The 19,306-nt window shown below is 38.7% G+C and overlaps 1 protein-coding gene across 1 annotated transcript in view; it reads right to left on the reverse strand.

Moving 5' to 3' along the window:
- LOC113660576 (obscurin-like) overlaps positions 1 to 19,306 on the reverse strand; it is a 75,026-nt gene extending 55,720 nt beyond the window's left edge. The window contains exons 1-8 of the mRNA XM_047818191.1: positions 19,240 to 19,306; positions 6,389 to 6,454; positions 5,612 to 5,674; positions 4,511 to 4,573; positions 4,055 to 4,120; positions 3,875 to 3,937; positions 2,270 to 2,578; positions 1,626 to 1,803 (exon numbers count right to left, since the gene is read on the reverse strand). Coding sequence (XP_047674147.1) covers positions 1,626 to 1,803; positions 2,270 to 2,578; positions 3,875 to 3,937; positions 4,055 to 4,120; positions 4,511 to 4,573; positions 5,612 to 5,674; positions 6,389 to 6,454; positions 19,240 to 19,291 — 860 coding nt within the window. The 5' untranslated portion in view covers positions 19,292 to 19,306. The remainder of the gene's footprint in view (positions 1 to 1,625; positions 1,804 to 2,269; positions 2,579 to 3,874; positions 3,938 to 4,054; positions 4,121 to 4,510; positions 4,574 to 5,611; positions 5,675 to 6,388; positions 6,455 to 19,239) is intronic.

Here is a 19,306-nt window from a genome sequence, read left to right on the forward strand (position 1 = left end):
GTCCTCTTTTCAGATGAGAGCAAGTTTTGAATTTCATTTGGAAAGCAAGGTCCTAGAGTATGAAGGGTGGAGAAGCTCATAGCCCAAGTACTGTGGAATTTCTTAAAGGTGCCCTGCCACACGTATTTCATTACTTTTGTGGTAATATCTGAAGTTTACCATGGACTCTAACATTTTTTGTGGAAAAAATGCCTTGGTTACCTTGTTTCAAGCCATTCTAGTGTGGTATATAAATCCTGCAGGAAGACTCAGTTCGATTTGTGCCAGTTCTCATTACCATTCAACAAGCTATGCTGCTTGGCTCCGATTGGCTAACCGCTAGGATATGAGAGCATGACTATTCATTCACCCAGAGCAATAAGTAGCTTAGGCTAGAGGAACTTTGTTTACAATCACCTGGAATTGTGGCAGAATGGCTTCTTCAGGTATTTTGACGTTCAGTCATTGTTGCTGTATAGAAAACTCACTGAGCTACATGAATTCTGTGGGCGTAGTCTCAAGTGGGAGAGCTCATGAATAGTAATGAGCTCGATCAATTTCACGTCACACTGAGCAGCTTTTCTTATTGACCTGATTTCTCCGCTTATTTTTATTCAGTGGCCAGAGCTGACAGGGGAGGTAGCAGTTCATTTTCACATTCCCGACACAACACAAACACATATGGACCTAACACATATCAAAAAATACAAGTAAAAACGGTTTTGTGTGGAAGGGCACCTTTAATAATTCCAATTCAAATCACGTGCATGTTGTGTTTACTTCTGAAACATTAAAGTGTGACAAACATGCAAAAAAATAAAAATCAGGAGGGGGACCAACACTTTCACACCACTGTATGTTTACATTTATGACCAGAAAATTATGATGAAGCATAATGAAATGCTTTGATGAAGCGGAATGCCCAAAGCGGGATTCGATCTGCAGGGACTAAGCGCCCCAAATTGTGCAACTGAAGCTCTACAACAGACAGGTACACAGAAGTGTCAACTCCTCACACTAACTCTCATTTTACCGCGCTGAAACTCAATTGAAACTCTTTTTCTAACTACGCTACGTGCTCTGTTACATGTTACCACTCTACTCTGACACAGACTCTGTCCACATGCCGAAACTCTGCGTCTTAATTATAGGAGTGAACAGGTGTCGCGCGTTACGCTAATTGCAACTACGTGACCGAGAGCCTATAAAGAGGCGTGTTGGTGGCCATTACAAACATATTGTATTGATGTTACAACCTCAGATTAATCTGTCATGAGATTATCACTGAAATACCATTGTGCTGCAGACATGTAGTTTCGGCACACGACACTTGTACAGACTCAGGCAAAAATGTTTAGATGCTTTTAACACAGACAATAACAGCAGAAAGAAACATTTCTCAAATTTATACAAATGAAGAGGTTACTTTATTGTATTGATGTTACAAAAGCAGATTAATCTGTCATGAGAGTATCACTGAAATAACATTGTGAATAAAAATGACTCAGTTACCTTTAACAGTGAGTCTGATAAATCTGTTTTCATCCCATTTAACATCACACATGTAAAGTCCTCCATCCTGTTCAGTCAGGTTTGATATGAGCAGAGAGAGATTTCCTGAAGAATGATCATTAATCAGCTGAAATCTCTCTTTGTACTCATCACTCTCAGGAGATATCTGTGTCCAGTTATTTCCATCTGTACTTCTCTCCCATGTGAATGTCTCAGGCTTTCTGTGGAGCTCAGTGCAGGAGCAGGGCAGCAGTACTGAGTCTCCTGTGTATGCAGTGATATCAATCCATCTATTTCCTTTCAGCCTGCAGCCTGTATGAACACACCAGTTAATGATGTGTTAATGAGCAGTTCACCATCTGTAACAACTCTACAGAACTACAGACATCCTGTAACTCCACAACTCACTAATGTCCACAACTTACTTGTGTCTAAAAATCACTAAGTTTAATGTCTTTAATATCCACAAGTGGTCAGTCAAAGAGAAGGAGTTTTGTGATTAAAATGTATTTTTTAAACATTTCCTATGAAACAACACACTTCATCATACACAAATATGAACAAATCATGTCACAGTATTGTGGCAAGCTACAGACATGTAGTTTCATCACATGACATTTCTACAGACTCAGGCAAAAATGTTTAGAGGCTTTTTACACAGACAATAACAGCAGAAAAAAACATTTCTCAAATTTATACAAATGAAGAGATTAATCTATTGTATTGATGTTACAACATCAGATTAATCTGTCATTATAAATAAAAACATCTCATTTACCTTTAACAGTGAGACTGACATATTTGAATTCACCCCCTTTAACACCACACCAGTAACCTCCTCCATCCTGTTCAATCAGGTGTGATATGAGCAGAGAGAAATTTCCTGAAGAGTGATCATTAACCAGCTGAAATCTCTCTTTGTACTCATCACTCTCAGGAGATATCTGTGCCCAGTTATTTGTGTATTTCTTCCATGTGAAGTTCTCAGGTTTGCTGTGGAGCTCAGTGCAGGAGCAGGGCAGCAGTACTGAGTCTCCTGTGTATGTAGTGATAAATTCTGTCTTTCCATTTCCTTTCAGACTGCAGCCTGTATGAACACACCAGGTAATAATGTGTTAATGAGCAGTTCAGCATCTGTAACAACTCCACAGAACTACAGACATCCTGTAACTCACAACTCACTGAAGTCCATAGTAAGGATGTAACTCAATATGAAAACATAAACATTTAACAGATGCAGACATCCTGTAATCTCCTGTAATGTCCACAACTTTCTTGTCAAATAATTACTAATTTTATTAGCTGTCTAACTCTTCCATCTTCGGCCGATTTTTGAGCCTCTTGCTTCAAAACAACATTCCCAAATTAAAATGAGCATATCTCAAAAGCTACAGGGTGTATTTGAAAAATTCTGGTACCAAAACAAAGGTAACTTTCAGAAGTGAAAGTTAGTGTCAAAAGTGTCAATCAGCTAATCAACTCAAAACACCTGCAAAGGTTTCCTGAGCTATCAAAATGGTCTCTCAGTTTGGTTCACTAGGCTGACCTGACAGTTGTCCAGAAGACAATCACTGACACCCTTCACAAGGAGAGTAAGACACAAACATTCATTACCAAACAAGCTGGCTGTTCACAGAGTGCTGTACCTACACATGTTAACAGAAAGTTAAGTTTAAGGAATAGTGTGGAAGAAAAAGATGCACAACCAACCAAGAGAACCACAGGCTTGAGAGGCTTGTCAAGCAAAATCCATTCAGGAATTTGTGTGAATTTCACAAGGAATGGACTGAGGCTGGGGTCAAGGCATCAAGAGCCACTACACACAGACGTGTCAAGGAATTTGACTACAGTTTTTGTAATCCTCTTGTTAAGACTCTCCTGAACATCAGATGACATCAGAGGCATCTTAGCTGGGCTAAGGAGAAGAAGAACTGGACTGTTGCCCAGTGGCCGAAAGTCCTCTTTTCAGAGCAAGTCTTGAATTTCTTTTGGAAACCAAGGTCCTAGAGTATGAAGGGTGGAGAAGCTCATAGCTCAAAGAACTATGGAATTTCTTAATAATTCCTATTTAAATAACCATATGTGGAAATATAATTGCTCCAGTGGGCACATCTCAATCCATCATAAAATGAACATGTTAGTTGGTAAAACTCATTTAGATTACTTCAGCATAAGCTACTCTAACTAAAGATCAGCCAATTTTACTGTGGAATTGTTTAATGATTCCTATGCAATATAATTGTGCCAGAAGAAAAGATGCTATATAGAGATCATTTATACAGAATAGTTTCAAGAGACATTTCTTTTTCTGTAAATGTTGCCAGAACAGGAGAAGAGAGTAAGTGCAACTTAAATGAACAGAATGTAACGTGTTGATCATTACCTGTGTAGGAAGTTGTTTCAAGGTGTACAATTGTTTCAGTATAGTGCACGGGGGTGGTTAAAGCTACAGGAAGTGAAGCAGATAAAGTTAGTGTGGGGTCTTGGTGTGAGCTGATGTACTAACGTACTAACACTAAAACTAAGACTTTTCGTTGCAGTGTGTATCAGTGGTGTTTGGTACCTTCTCTGGGTTGTGGTGAATTTCTTGTGATCTCTGGTGTGGATGGTGAAGATCTTAGTGGTGCCTCTGTAAGGAGAGAAAGGTTTAATAAGTTATAATTAAAGAGTTTTGTCCACTTTGTGATGATTCATTGTGCAACCTGAAATTCAGTGGCAAGGATAAACTCTTTCTAACGTTTATACATTGTCAGGCAAAAATGTTTAGAAGCTTGTCATGCTTGCCCTAAAAGCAAAAATTGATTAGTAGAAGCCAGTTGACAGTTTGTAATAAATAACTTTAGTTATATTAAACTTCACAGCATTAATTACTAACAATCTGGATCTTTTTATAGAATCTATAAAGAGATCATTTATACAGAATAGTTTCAAGAGACTTTTCTTTTCCTGTAAATGTTGGCAGAACAGGAGAAGAGAGTAAGCGCAACTTAAATGAACAGATGTTAATGTTGATCATTACCTGTGTAGGAAGTTGTTTCAAGGTGTACAATTGTTTCAGTATAGTGCACTGGGGTGGTGACACCTACAGGAAGTGAAGCAGATAAAGTTAGTGTGGAGTTCTTACTGTAGATTAATATTAGATATATTTAAATGTGTTTGTATTTTTCCCCATTGAGCAAGTCTGAGGTGACTCTGGCAGCAGTGGCAAAGAAAAACTTCCTAGAATGGAAGGAAGAAACCTTGAGAAGAACTAAACTCAAGGGGAACCTCATCATCATATGGGTGACACTGGACGGTGTGATTATAAATATACAGTCTGAATAAATATACAGTCTGAATAAATATATAGTCTGAATATCCACAACTAGTAGGTGAGAGAAGTGTGCATTTGTAGTGTATTTTTAAATAGGCAGCAGACTGCATCATCCACAACTACAGACAAATCATGTTGCAGTATGGTGTTAACAATGAAACTGTGAACAGTTTACACACACACACCATTGTTTCAGGTATCTATGACACGATTGGTACAAAATCTGGTGATGTAACCACATGTAAGACGCTATAAGAATCTCGATGAGTAACAGCCAATGAGAGAGCGTGAGGAAGGTGTATAGGGACGAGGAAGGAACAACCAGAACAGCCATCATAATGAAGGAGTGTTCTACATGAACCCAGGACATAGACAGGGATTAATAAAGACCTGGCAGAAAGTTCTTACTTAATAAGTGTTAAGCAGGTTTGGTTAAAGTCCAATAATGATCATTTTCTCCTGTTTATGTTTCTATTTAACACCTCAGCAGTGCCACAGACTGATCACCTCCATGCCACACAGAATTGAGACAGTAATTAAAGAAAAAGGAGCCCCAAACAAGTATTGAGTACATATACACTAAATTAACAAACTTTCCAGAAGGCCAACAATTCACTTAAAATGATTTTTATTCGTCTTATTATGTATTATAATGTTTTGAGTTTAGTTGATTTTCGTTAAATGGGAGACAAAATCCATCACAATTAAAAGAACCATAGACTTAAACTACAGTAAATGAACAGGACAGGAGAAGAGAGTAAGTGCAACTTAAATGAACAGATGTTAATGTATTGTGTTGATCATTACCTGGGTCGGAAATTGTACTAGGGTGTACAGGTACTTCCTTATAGATCACTGTGGTGTTGACATCTACAAGAAGTAAAGCAGATAAAGTTAGTGTGGGGTTCTTGCTGTAAGCTGATGTCCTAATGTACTAACAATGTGGAGCATGAATTAAAGGATCTACTCTATCTGCTTCAAAATCACCATATCTGGCAATATCACTCACCTATATACTGAAGTGGTATAAGCTGGTTGCACTAACTAACAATTTGAAATATACATTTTGTAATCAATTAAATAGTTGATTCCTGGTGCAATTTTATTGACATATGGTGACATTAAATAAAAATTATTAAAAAATGACACAGTAAAATTGAATAATATTTATTTTGCTCATAGAGTATGTTATTCTAAAGTGACATGAGATGGTTTTACCAACTACCAGCTTGAAATTTTAAAATAGTGCCTCTGGGTGCAATTATACTGCCCAATATGGTGATTTTGAAGAGGAATTATTAAGAAAATCCACAGTAAAATCCCTATGGTAAGCATAGAGAAGATCATTACAGAGTGATCTGAGTGAGTTTTATCAACTAACATTTCGAAATTTCCATTTTTATGATGGATTAAGTGTTATTGTAGGACAGTCAGTAAAAGCTCATAGATGCTTGCTTTCTGATTTCAGCACTATTACAACTAAGCAGCCAAAAGCCAAACCCTGAAATATACGTGCGGTTAGTGTAATCGTTAACACTAAAACTAAGACTTTTCATTCAAGTGTGTATCAGTGGTGTATGGTACCTGGTCTGGAATAAGGTGAAGTAGTTGGGATCTCTGGTGTGGATAATGAAGCTGTTCTTGTTATGCCTGCACGGAGAGAGATGTTTAATAATTTATAATTAAAGAGTTTCGTCCACTTTGTGATGATTAATTGTGCAATCTGGAGCATGAACTAATCAACATACATACAGTAAGAATACTTGTTACAGCATCAGATAAATGTCATAAGATATAATGAGCAGTTCACCATCTGCAGCAACTCTACATAACTACAGTACAGACATCCTGTAACTCCACAACTCACTAATGTCAACAACACGACTTGTGTCAAATACTACAAATGTTGATAACTCAGTAATTCAATTGAAGTTTATTTGGATACAGAACATTTGTATGCAGCTTTACACAACATAAACATAGAACATAAGGTTACTGTAAAGAATAATATTAAGGTTAATAGAATACAAAATTCAAGATTCATTTTAGATGTATTTAAATGTGTTTGTATTTTTCCTCAATGAGCAAGTCTGAGATGTCTCAGGCAGCAGTGGTAAGGAAAAACTCCCTAGAATGGAAGTTAGAAACCATGAGAGGAACTAAACTAAAGGGGAACCTCATCCTCATATGGGTGACACTGGAGGGTGTGATTATAAATATACAGTCTGAATAAATATACAATCTGAATATCCACAACTGGTCGAGGAAAGAGAAAGAAGTGTGCAATTGTACTGTATTTTTAAATAGGGAGCAGACTGCATCATCTGTAACTACAGACAAATCATGTTGCAGTATGCTGTTAAGGTCACAGCACACAGCTACAGCCATGTAGTTTCCTCACATAATGTTTCTAAAGAGTCAGGCAAAAATGTTTAGAAGCTTTTCTCATTTTTTTCCAAATGAAGAGATTGTCAGTTTGAATGTAAAGGTCTCTCATCATTTGTCACGCACATGGTCAAGTGTTAATTCACTCTGAACAACAAAACTCACTTCTATTCTAGTAACACACCACAGAAGGGGCTAACTGCTGGTGCAAAAATGAACAGTGTGAACACACCACATGGGTAAGCAGTTTAGTGACCCATTCTGTGCAGTCTTTACACAAACGCCATTGTTTCAGGTATCTTTGACACGATTGGTACAAAATCTTGTGATGTAACCACATGTACAACGCTATAAGAATCTCGATGAGTAACAGCCAATCAGAGAGTGAGAGGAAGGTGTATAGGGACGAGGAAGGAACAACCAGAACAGCCATCATGATGAAGGAGACTCAGTGTTCTACATGAACCCAGGACATAGACGGGGATTAATAAAGACCTGGCAGAAAGTTCTTACTTAATAAGTGTTAAGCAGGTTTGATTAAAGTCCAATAACGAACATTTTCTTCTGTTTATATTTCTAGTTAACCCCTCAGCAGTGCCACAGACTGATCACCTCCATGCCATGCCGAATTCAGGCAATAATTAAAGCAAAAGGAGCTCCAAACAAGTATTGAGTACATATACTGTAAATTAACAAACTTTCCAGAAGGCCAACAATTCACTAAAAATGTTTATTTATTGGTCTTATTGTGTATCAGGAAGTCCCCTAGGAGACTTCCTGGAAGAAATGGACTCACTGCTTAGTGCTTTCCCTTCCGATAGCTCCCCCCTGACAGTGCTTGGTGACTTCAACCTCCCCTCTGACAAGCTACATTCTTCTTCCCTCCTGTCTCTTCTCGACTCTTTCTCCCTCACACTCAACAGCTACATCCCCACACACAAAGGAGGCAATGTCCTGGACCTGGTTTTCACCCGTCCTTCTCCAGCTACAGATGTGACTGCTACCCCACTCCACGTCTCTGATCATCACCTGGTATCCTTCACCATCACTCTACCTATCTTACCTAAAACTACCTCTCACCCCCTCGCTCTTACTCGCCGCAACCTTCACTCTGTCTCACCTTCATCTGTAGCTTCTGGCACTCTTTCTTCCCTTCCTGATGCTAAGTCTTTTTCCTCACTACCCTTAGACTCAGCCACAGATACTTTCCTCTCATTTCTTTCCTCAACTATGGACTTCCTCTGCCCTATGTTCACTAAACGCAAGAAAACTTCTTGTTCTGCTCCTTGGCTTTCAGATGTGCTGCGCAACAATCGAAGAGAGCTAAGATCATCAGAGAGAAAGTGGAAGAAATCACAACTTGATGCAGATCTTGATTTTTACAGAACACTTCTTGTCAAGTTCTCCTCAGATGTGACTTCTGCCAAGACTTCCTTCTACAAGGAAAAGCTTGAAGCTTCCTCACATGACCCTCGGAAATTCCACAACATCATCTCTTCTCTGCTCAACCACCCGGCTCCCCCTTCTTCATCCTCCCTGACTGCAGAAGACTTTGCTTCTTTCTACCAGGAGAAGATTGAGGAAATCTGCTGGACCTTCACTTCAGCCCCGACTGCACTTACATCTCAGAGTATGGATTCCCCTACACCTTCGTTGTCACATTTTTCAACTCTGGCAGCAGAAGAGATTTTACAACTCATCCAGTCCTGCAATCCTACCACCTGCCCATTGGATCCACTCCCTACCACTATGCTCCAGACCATCTCACAAGACCTCTTGCCCTTCATTTCCACTATCGTCAATAGATCCATAGCATCTGGTCAGGTACCAACTACTTTCAAGAGAGCAAGGGTTATTCCCATCCTAAAGAAACCTGCTCTGGATCCATCAGACATCATTAACTACAGACCTGTATCACTTCTCTCATTTCTTTCAAAAATTCTTGAATGCATTGTATAAATCATTGTATATAATATAATTGTATATAGTCTGTCTATCTCTCACAGAACAACCTCCAAGATCCCAAACAGTCTGGCTTTAAAGCAGCTCACTCTACAGAGACAGCCCTTTTGGATGTCTCTGAGAAGCTACATACTGCTATATCAGCCAAACTATCATCCGTGACCTTTCAGCAGCGTTTGATACGGTCAACCACAAGACTCTCTTATCCTCCCTCAAGAGTCTTGGGATTTGCGGATCAGCTTGGGAATGGTTTGCCTCCTACCTGGAAGGACGCTCATATCAAGTAACATGGAGGGGAGTGACATCTGCTCCACGCAGACTCTCCACTGGCATCCCACAGGGCTCAGTACTTGGTCCTCTTCTTTTCTCCTTGTATACTCACTCTCTTGGTGAAGTTATTTCATCACATGGGTTCTCTTACCACTGCTATGCTGATGATACACAACTTATCTTCTCTTTCCCACCCTCAGATGCCACAGCTTCTGACCGGATCTCAGCATGTCTGGCAGAAATTTCATCATGGATGACTGCTCATCAGTTAAAGCTCAATCCTAGCAAAACTGCTGTTCATCCCAGGTGATTCATCCCCAGGTCACGATCTTGCTATATCCTTGCACAACGATCTGATCTCCCCTTAAGTGTAGCTGCCACTAAAGGCATCTCTCATTTATATATATATATCTATATATATATATATATCTATATATATATATATATATCTATATATATATATATATATATATATTCAGTTTGTAATATATGCACTTTACAGTTTTAGGGAAATAAATGGTTGAAATGTTCAAATTGTTAGAATGGAACAGCAATGTATTTTTTTTGTTGATTGTTGATTTATTTGTTATTAGTTAAAAACCATAGAAGGGTGAAAGGGAACAAAGGGGAATAATTTTGTTTCAGGGTAGAAGAATTTTGTACGAGGTAGAAGAGAAGCACGAGGTATGCGCTAATGTCTGTACGAGTTGCAAGTACTTTTACATTTAGAAGTATTATGAAGTTAATTTTGATGCTCTTTGTTTAAAGAAGAAGAAGAAGCTGTTAACCCTCAAGTGTATTCCTCTTGAGTTAGAGAGGCCAATGAGGTACGTGTTTGTTAATTGCATTTTTTGTATGTAACTGTTTATTTAGAAGCAGCCATTTTCTTACTTGTTAAATGTGCACTTTATTTAAGTTATGTACTGTATGGCCTTCCATAGTTCTGACGGCATTTTGTCATCTTCGTCATTATTGAAGCATAAGGCTACAAGACATGTTGAAGACTTGTCCAAAATAAATGTCTGTTAAAAACCAAGAACGACCTGAGCCTTTTATTCAACTCGAGGGGAGTAACAGTCAGAACTCAGCCTGTTCGTGCTGGAGGAGAGAAAAGCCGTGCCAGTCGCAGCGGAGCCGTAAACGAGCGCTCGTTAAGCTTGTTAAGGTGGTGACGTCGCTCTCAAGCATCAAAGGAAAAGACGGTCTGCATGCACACAAGTACCAAACCAGCCTTATGGTAAAGCTAAGAAGTAACGCATTTAAAACAAGTTAAATGTGAAGATTAACCTTGCTAACTTTAAAGGGAATCTGTTATTAAGAATTTAAAGGATTACTGTGCTGTGCTAAAATCCAAGCTTAATTTATTGCTTGTTTAATATAAAGTGATTGTTGCTAAGCTTATTTCAAGTCAACTACTAGTACTTTGCTAATTTAAGGGTACAGCAAGCTATTTAAAGGTGAAGTCTTTATTGTTTAATTTTTTTGATATTGAAGGTCATTTGTCTTATTTTATAACAAGTGAAAAAGCCTAATTTCTAATTTTGATTTATGGTGTTTGACACACATTTAAGTTTATCTTTAAAGAGAAGTACTTCAAGTTTATAAGCACATTTAACAGCACTTAGTTAAGTTAAAGTCACAAGTAAAAAAGTTTAAAGCACACTAGAGTAGTGACATGGCCGTTCAAGAAGACTGTGATACTGAAGCTGTGCAGATACAGCAACAAGTAAGTCTCGATGAGAGAACTCCGGACACAAGCCCACAAGAGTCAAGCACAAGTCAAGCTGCTAAAGAAGAGAGCTTGAAGAAAAGCCAAAGAGTTCGGAAACTCACTGAAAAGGGCCAAGCACTGCATGAAGAAAAGGCAGATAAGCTTAAAATTTGCTTTAAGGCAAGCTATGATGAATGGAAAGTCACTGCTAAACAAGTTAAAGGAGTACTTGAAGCACCTGTCAGTACAAGGTTATATGATCACCTTGTTCGGATCCAATATACTTCAGCAGAGGTCAAACAAGCCTATGACAAGCTGCGCAGTCATGAAACTCCTGACGGAGACACTCGTCGCAGAATGGATACATGTGACGCTGTTTCTCAAAAGCTCATACAACAAGTTCAAGAATGTCTGGTAGAAGGTGGAAATGTAAAAGATTTAGCAAAGAGATCAACTCGCTGTAGTGAAGCTGGTTCAGTGTTCATCTCAGCAGCGTCTAGAAAATCTAAGGGCTCTAGAAATACAGCATCCTCTCATAGATCCGAAGGTTCACGGAGCACATATTTAAGTTCAATCAGGTTGTCTGTAAGGAAACAAGAAGCAGCCGCTGAGCTAGCTGCAACTGAAGCAACTCTGAAAGTTATGGAGGAAATGGATCGTGAAAGAAACGAGCTTGAAAATCTTGAAGTAGAAAACCGACAAAGATTAGCAAAACAAGAAGCAGAAAATGCTGAAAGACTAAAGGCATTAGAACAGAAGTGAAGAGAGCTAGAACGTCTAGAAACTGTAAGGAAGATCAATGCTGCCAAAGCACGACTGAAAGTGTATGAGCAAAACTCAGACGAAAAAATCTCAGATCTCCTACATGATAATGCTAATCAAAGGAAACCTGTTTCTAAGCCAATAAGTCTGCCTGAACATGAGTTCGCACCCTCACAACCCACTGCAAATCTGCAACAGTTTTCTACTCCACAACTTACAACCAATGCTACACAAGAAGATAGCATTACGGCACTTGCTAGAGCTTTATCAGAGTCCATTAATATAAGTCATCTACCAGTGCCAGAGCCTGCCGTTTTCAATGGCGACCCTCTCAAGTATAAGGATTGGAAAATGTCCTTTCAGACACTAATAGACCGGAAAAACATTCCACTGAATGAAAAGATTTTACTACCTCCGCACGTATGTTGGCGGACAAGCCAGAAAAGCTGTTGAGAGTTACTTTTTGCTGGGTACAGATGCAGCGTACTATGCATCATGGGAAACTCTGGAGGAGAGATATGGAAGTTCATTTGTAATCGCAAAGGTCTTCAGAGATAAGCTAACATCATGGCCAAGGATCGGTGCAAAGGACAGTAGTAAGTTACAAGAGTTCTCAGACTTTCTCAGATGCTGTGAAGCTGCTATGCTACAAATCAAGAGTCCTAAATCCTAAATGATTGCAGCGAAAATCAGAAAATACTAAGCAAGCTTCCTGATTGGCTGACAGCAAGATGGAATAGGAAAGTCATTGAGATTGAAGAGCAGTATGGTTCTTTTCCAACATTCAGTAACTTTGTCATCTTTGTCACAAGAGGAGCCAGGATAGTGTGCAACCCAGTAACGTCACTCCACGCACTCAAGGGAGGTGACTCAGAGAAGGTTAAGCCTCCAAAGATTCGCAGTGTCGGAGCTAAGGTGCTGACAAGCAGTGCAGAAGAGAAACCAAATGCAAAGAAATGTGTCTTTTGTGAGAAATTAAACCATGACATTCACATATGTCGAAGGTTAATGGAAAAACCAATAACAGAAAGAGTCAAGTTTGTACAAACAAAAGGACTGTGTTTTGGATGCCTTAACTTTGGACACCATTCAAAGAAATGTAGAAAGAGAAGTGTTTGTGATGTATGCAAAGGAAAACACCCAACTTGTTTACATGAGGAACGGGACACAGAAAGCATAAAGAATAAAGAAAGCAAAAGCATAAAGGATGCAAAGGAAATCAAACAAAGTAAAGAAGCACCAAACGAGACAATATCACACCGTGTTGTCCAAAATGACCGTAGTGACCTCACATCCACAATCATTCCAGTTTGGTTATCCACGATAAGTGACCCACAACACGAAATTCTGCTGTATGCCCTTTTAGACAACCAGAGTGACAGCACATTTATTCTACAAGAAAAGGCAGATGCTCTGGACTCTGAAAAGAAACATGTACAGTGTTAACTTTCTACGTTATCAACCAGAGATACAGTCATTCTGTATCTCTGAAAAGCTGTCTGGTCTACAAGTCAGAGGCTTCAATTCTTCGAATCGCTCTTCCTGTAACTTGTACAAGAGAGTTTATTCCTGCCAATCTAAATCACATCTCCACTCCTAAGACAGCAAGAGCATGGCCGCACCTAGAGCACCTTGCGGAAGAGATCGCTCCTCTTATGGAATGCGATGTTGGACTGCTCATAGGTTACAACTGCTCACAAGCGCTGTTACCCAGAGAGGTTGTGTCAGGAAAAGACAATGAGCCATTTGCGCAAAGAACAGACCTGGGCTGGACAATAGTCGGAGGTGACGACCCTTGTGTTGACTATGGTGATGCAATTGGAAGCAGCCACAGGATCATTGTCAAGGAAGTGACACCTAGTCAGTCATCAGACCAGTTGCCAAATGAAGTCCATTACATTTGTCATACACAAGTCAAGGAATAGTCACACCACAAGACGTGATTAAAGTCCTGGAGTCTGACTTCAACGAAAGAAAGGTGGAAGATTCTCACTTCTCCCAAGAAGATCTGCGCTTCATTTCCATAATGGAAGAAGGTGTGAAAATGAAAGCAGATGGACATTGTGAGTTACCTTTGCCATTCAAAGAAGATCAGCCAACTCTTGAAAACAAGAGCTGTGCTGAACACCGACTCAAATGTCTTAAGAAAAGACATTTTGGCATTTTCGTCATTATTGAAGCATAAGGCTACAAGACATGTTGAAGACTTGTCCAAAATAAATGTTAAAAACCAAGAACGACCTGAGCCTTTTATTCAACTCGAGGGGAGTAACACTAAGTTTGAACTTTTCACTGACGGTCATCATCTTCCTCTTCGGCTCACTAGAGGAATCTTTCGCATGGGCACGGCGCTTAGGAGGCATTGTAAGGGCTTAACAAAGTGTTAATTTCGAACACAATATGTGAGACACAGTTGACAGCGTGAACGAGAGTGGCAAGATACAACAAGGGAAGAAGCTGCAAGAGGATGCAATGATGCGTAGTCAATCAGCTCAGATCTCGCGTCGGGAACCAATCATGTGCCAGTTCTGTGTGCCCGTGGGTATGTACAAAGCCTCTGAGAGAGTTTCTGTCTTTGTCTGGCAACCTGGGAAACTGTTTTTATTTATATTTTTCAATGAATATTTTTGAAAAACTCAGGCCGCAAAACTTGAACCACGAATCATCACAATTAAAAGAATAATATATTTTCAGTCTGTGTGTACTGAATTTATATAATACAAGACTTTCACTATTTGAGTGGAATTATTGAAATAAAGGAACTTTGCCACGACATTCTAATTTATTGAGATGCACATCTATATACTGTATATTACCAGGTCAGAGTAAGAGAAGCTGGAAAACAGCAAAAGATTAAATAAAATTCTGCCTGACAAAATGTTACAAATTTAAAAGCCTAAAAACTCCAAAAATCTATTTTATAACATCCCACCATTAACTTTGTTTTCAAATTTGATTTATTTATTGTCTCAGAGAGATATTAGAGAGAGGTTTTTGTAGAAGAATGTTTAGGAACACTCTCCTATGCCAGGTTGGCACACCTCTGTATCTGAGTTCTCAGTTACCAAACTATAAAACTTAATTTATTTGATTTATATGTCACTAAAGGTGTTCATTTCATCTGAATATAACTTCCTATGGTTTGTTTTGGAGTCTCCCAACAATACCATAGAGTAAATACAGACTGGGGTTAAACCTGCTGCTCTTACTGAAAGCACGGTTAAACTAGCAGCACTTATATTTCAGGGGAGCAGCTTTTACATATTTAGGGGTAATAGTGATTAAATAATAAATTAATACAAAACAATATTTTTGTAATAAATTCATGACAAAACAAATTCACAGTATTTATGGGAATTAAGGCTTGACGATTTAATAATCATTACATATTAAAAAAAGTACATAAAGAAAAAGTAAAATGGATTCAAATCTATTATAAAATATACAATCCTAATTGTTAGTTGATAAACCATTTCAGATGCTGAAGTGATATGAGTGAGATTTAACTAATATTTTGAAATTTCCATTTTATATTGGATTACGGGTTAATGTAGGATAGTCAGTAGAAGCTCGTAGATCCTCGCTTTCTGTTTTCAGCGCTATTACCACTATGTAGCAAAAAGGCAACCAATGAAATATACGTGTGGTTCGTTTAACCGTTAACACTAAAAATATAGCATTCAGCGTCAGTTCAGGTAGGCCACATAGTCAAGCTCGGCTATCAGCTAATGTCAAATTTTCTAACCCCGCCCATCAGCTGATCTGATTTCTAAGCACGCTATTGGTCCCTTTCAAACAGAGCGCCCTATTTAAATGCATTTTTCAGTCTGTCTGCTTGGCTGTTTCCTCTGCATTGCTGCTGCGGCGATTTAAACTCGGCGGCTAATTAGATTTTAAACCGCAAGCTATCTCCTTTTGTGCTCGCGATATGGAACTATAAGAGGTCGTGATTACTATTAGTATACTCGAGCTGAAAGACGCTTTGAACTTACGGTAAATCAATACGGCGCGCATGTTCGTGTATAATGGTGCGTTTGTTGAGCTGGAAGCGACCTTAGGGCCGGCATGTTGTACAGTCTGTTATGCTATGCTACATTAGGCTATGCTTCGCTATGCTACGCTAGGTTATATTATTGTATGTTACGCTAAGTTATAAGATAAGCTTATGCTATGCTTTTGCTATGCACGTCACGATGGGCCATGCCATGCTTGCTTTGCTAGGCTAGATTGCCTCATGCTAGGTAAAGCTATGCCTCTATGACTTGCTATGCCAGCTCGTTATGTTATGGGGCTGTTACCACTGCATTGCTGCTGCTGCAATTTAAACTCGGCGGCTATTAGAGTTTAAAACCGCAAGCTATCTCTTTTTGTGTTCGTGATATAGAACCATAAGAGGTCATGATTACTATTAGTATACTTGAGCTGAAGGGCAAGTTTTGAAGACGCTTTGAACTTACGGTAAATTGATACGGCACGCATGTTCACATATAATGGTGAGTTTGTTGAGCTGGAAGCGACAATAGGCTGTTGTGATACGTTGTGCTGTGCCTTGCTAGTCTGTTGTGTTGCATTATGCTATGCCTTTCTAGGCCATGTTAGGTTACGCTACGCTATGTTACAGTATGCCTCGCTAGGCTATTATGATGCGTTATGCTATGCCTCGCTAGGCTGTGTTATGGTGTGTTGTGCTGTGCATTGTAGGACAGTCAGTAAAAGTTCGTAGATGCTTGCTTTCTGTTTTCAGCACTATTACCACTATGTAGCCAAAAGCCACACCACTGAAATATATGCGTGGTTAGTTTAATCGTACTTTCAGAAAGAGCGGCTGGATTAACCACAATTAAATACTGTAATCTGTGTCATGCCACATCCTGGTTGAAGTAAGCTCTGAGAGCAAGCCAGCACTTTTGAGAATAAAAACAGTAACACCTTTGGACCAAACAAACAAAACTAATCCATAATAAACACATGTGTACATATCTTTCAGATGAGCTGTGAGTTTAAAAACTTTAACCACGCTGTCCTCATGTTCTTTCTCCAGCCATTTTCAATATTAAAAAAAAAGCAAAAACGCACTTAAATACTGTAGATAACTGCATCGTTGTATTTAAAGCCCCCCCCCATCATTTGCTCGAAATCCCTTTGACCGATTTAGCTGTTTAATTCTCCTTTCAGCCAATAGTATCAAAGGTTTCAGCTAATAGTATCAAAGGAAATGCCCCAGATTTGCGTCATTTGAAGCATAATCCAATAATAAGGCATGATAAAATAAGGCATTTATTGTGAGGGCTGATGTTCAATCAATTTCTTTGTTTTGTAAGTCACTCAAAGACAAAGGAAGTAACAGATATAGATAACAAATGTTATTAGAAGAAACGAGTGGAGTTTTATATTGGAATATGGATTATAATCTCGAAACACCAATGCAAGGGCATATTTAATGTTATGGCTGTATGAAAGTTTTGTGTTTTTTGCTTCTAGTTCTGTGAGATTGGTCACAAAAATTCAGCTTTCCAGGTCAACCAAGCTTGTTGGAATTGTGATTTGTTTAGGTGGAAATGGTCTTTGTGGTCATCAGAGTTTCTTCACATTTTTCTAATATAATGCATGTGTAAATTCATTCAATCTTTATTTGCTTTTGAAAATGATTCATAATTTTAGACCCACCCCACTCTGTGGAAGAGGCTAATATCCACATCTATAGACTATTTTCAACACTTCCTACAGAGGAACACACTTCATCATACACAACTACAGACAAATCATGTTGTATGGTGTTAAGCTCACAGCTAAGGGCTAACTGCTGGTGCACACTTCTAATTACAGCGTGAACACACCACATGGGTAAGCAGTTTAGTGACCCATTCCATGAAGAGTTTACACACACCCCAGTGTTTCAAGTATCTTTGTCATGATTGGTACAAAATCTTGTGATGTAACCACATATACAACGCTTTAAGAACCTCAATGAGTAACAGCCAATGAGAGCAAGATGAAGGTGTAGGGGGACGAGGAAGGAACAACCAGAACAGCCATCATGATGAAGGAGACTCAGTGTTCTACATGAACCCAGGACATTAATAATGATTTACTAAGTGTTAAGCAGGTTTAATTAAAGTCCAATAATGGACATTTTTTCCTGTTTATGTTTCTATTTACCTTCAGTTTGGCAGCAAAAATAATTTCAGTTATTCAGTGAGAACTTTATATTTTCATATAATAAGTAAGATTAGTGAATTACTTTGTGGTTTAACAGATAAAAGCTTACATACAGCATTTCCTGACATAGTATTAAACAGGACTGTGTTGTTGTTGTAAGAATCGGACCTTTAGTAGGAGTAGGTAGAATGGATGATGAAGGAAATGATTGGTTAACTTCATGCTCAATGGAGGAACCTTACCAATGCTATCCAGCTTCAAACCCCTGCTCACATATTCTCATACAAAAGGAAAGTGAGATTTAGGCTAAAAATACCAGAAAACATAGAGCTAGGAGACAAAGACAAAGAGAAAAATAAAGAAGAGAATAGAACAGGCAACAGAAGAAATAAAACAACTGGTGAATGAATTGAAGAATATGAAGAAAGTTTGAAGAAATCAATGGATTAAAAACTAACAGACTCTGTACCAAGACAGAAATGAAGAATTGATCAAGATCAAGAATATTAAAGTGATTAAGTTTTCTCTGTTTTTTTATTTGCCTTGCTTTCAAAATATGTACGCAGTAAGATTGCTTGTGTTGTTAAAAGAAAAGATGTGTTTAGTGTTATATGAAGGCTCTCTTAAAAAGTCCCTCAATGCTCATAGGATACCGCTGACAATGTCGCTGATCTGCAACCCTTAAAAAGGGAAACCACAATGCGTGTGGGGGAAGGACTTATTTAGTAAGATGATATTGCAAGCTTGTGCTTTTTGAAAGGAAGTATACCTTAAAAGGAATACAACTGGTTGCTGACACAGAGTCACCAACTTTGAGAGAGGAACGTTGGAGGTTGTCGGTTTTGTGAGCGAGGAATGGAAATGAGTGATGATATTAAAGTCAATAAGAATGGCATATCAGTGAAAGGCTTGAAAATGTATAAAAGCTTGTCTTGAATTACACTGTGTGTGCATTCTAGTATAAACAGGCTCAGTGCATGTTATAATCGGTGTGCATCATAGAACAAACACAAGTTTACACTTGGAGAGTATTTCTTGGTTTTCTTGGAGAGTGTTTCTTGGTGATCTTTGAATTTTGAATCTGGAAACAAGTGTCACCAAGGGACACGTATGTCAGTATAAATTACTTGTGTGTGTGAAAGAGAGAGAGAGAGAGAGAGAGAGAGAGAGATACCAGCAGTCTCACCTTCAGTGACATGAAGCTGTATAAGGAAGAGGAGAAGAAAACACATCTGCATTCTTATTGAGAACCA

The sequence above is a fragment of the Tachysurus fulvidraco genome, chromosome 9 (assembly GCF_022655615.1).
Source record: "Tachysurus fulvidraco isolate hzauxx_2018 chromosome 9, HZAU_PFXX_2.0, whole genome shotgun sequence".
Taxonomy (NCBI): domain Eukaryota; kingdom Metazoa; phylum Chordata; class Actinopteri; order Siluriformes; family Bagridae; genus Tachysurus; species Tachysurus fulvidraco.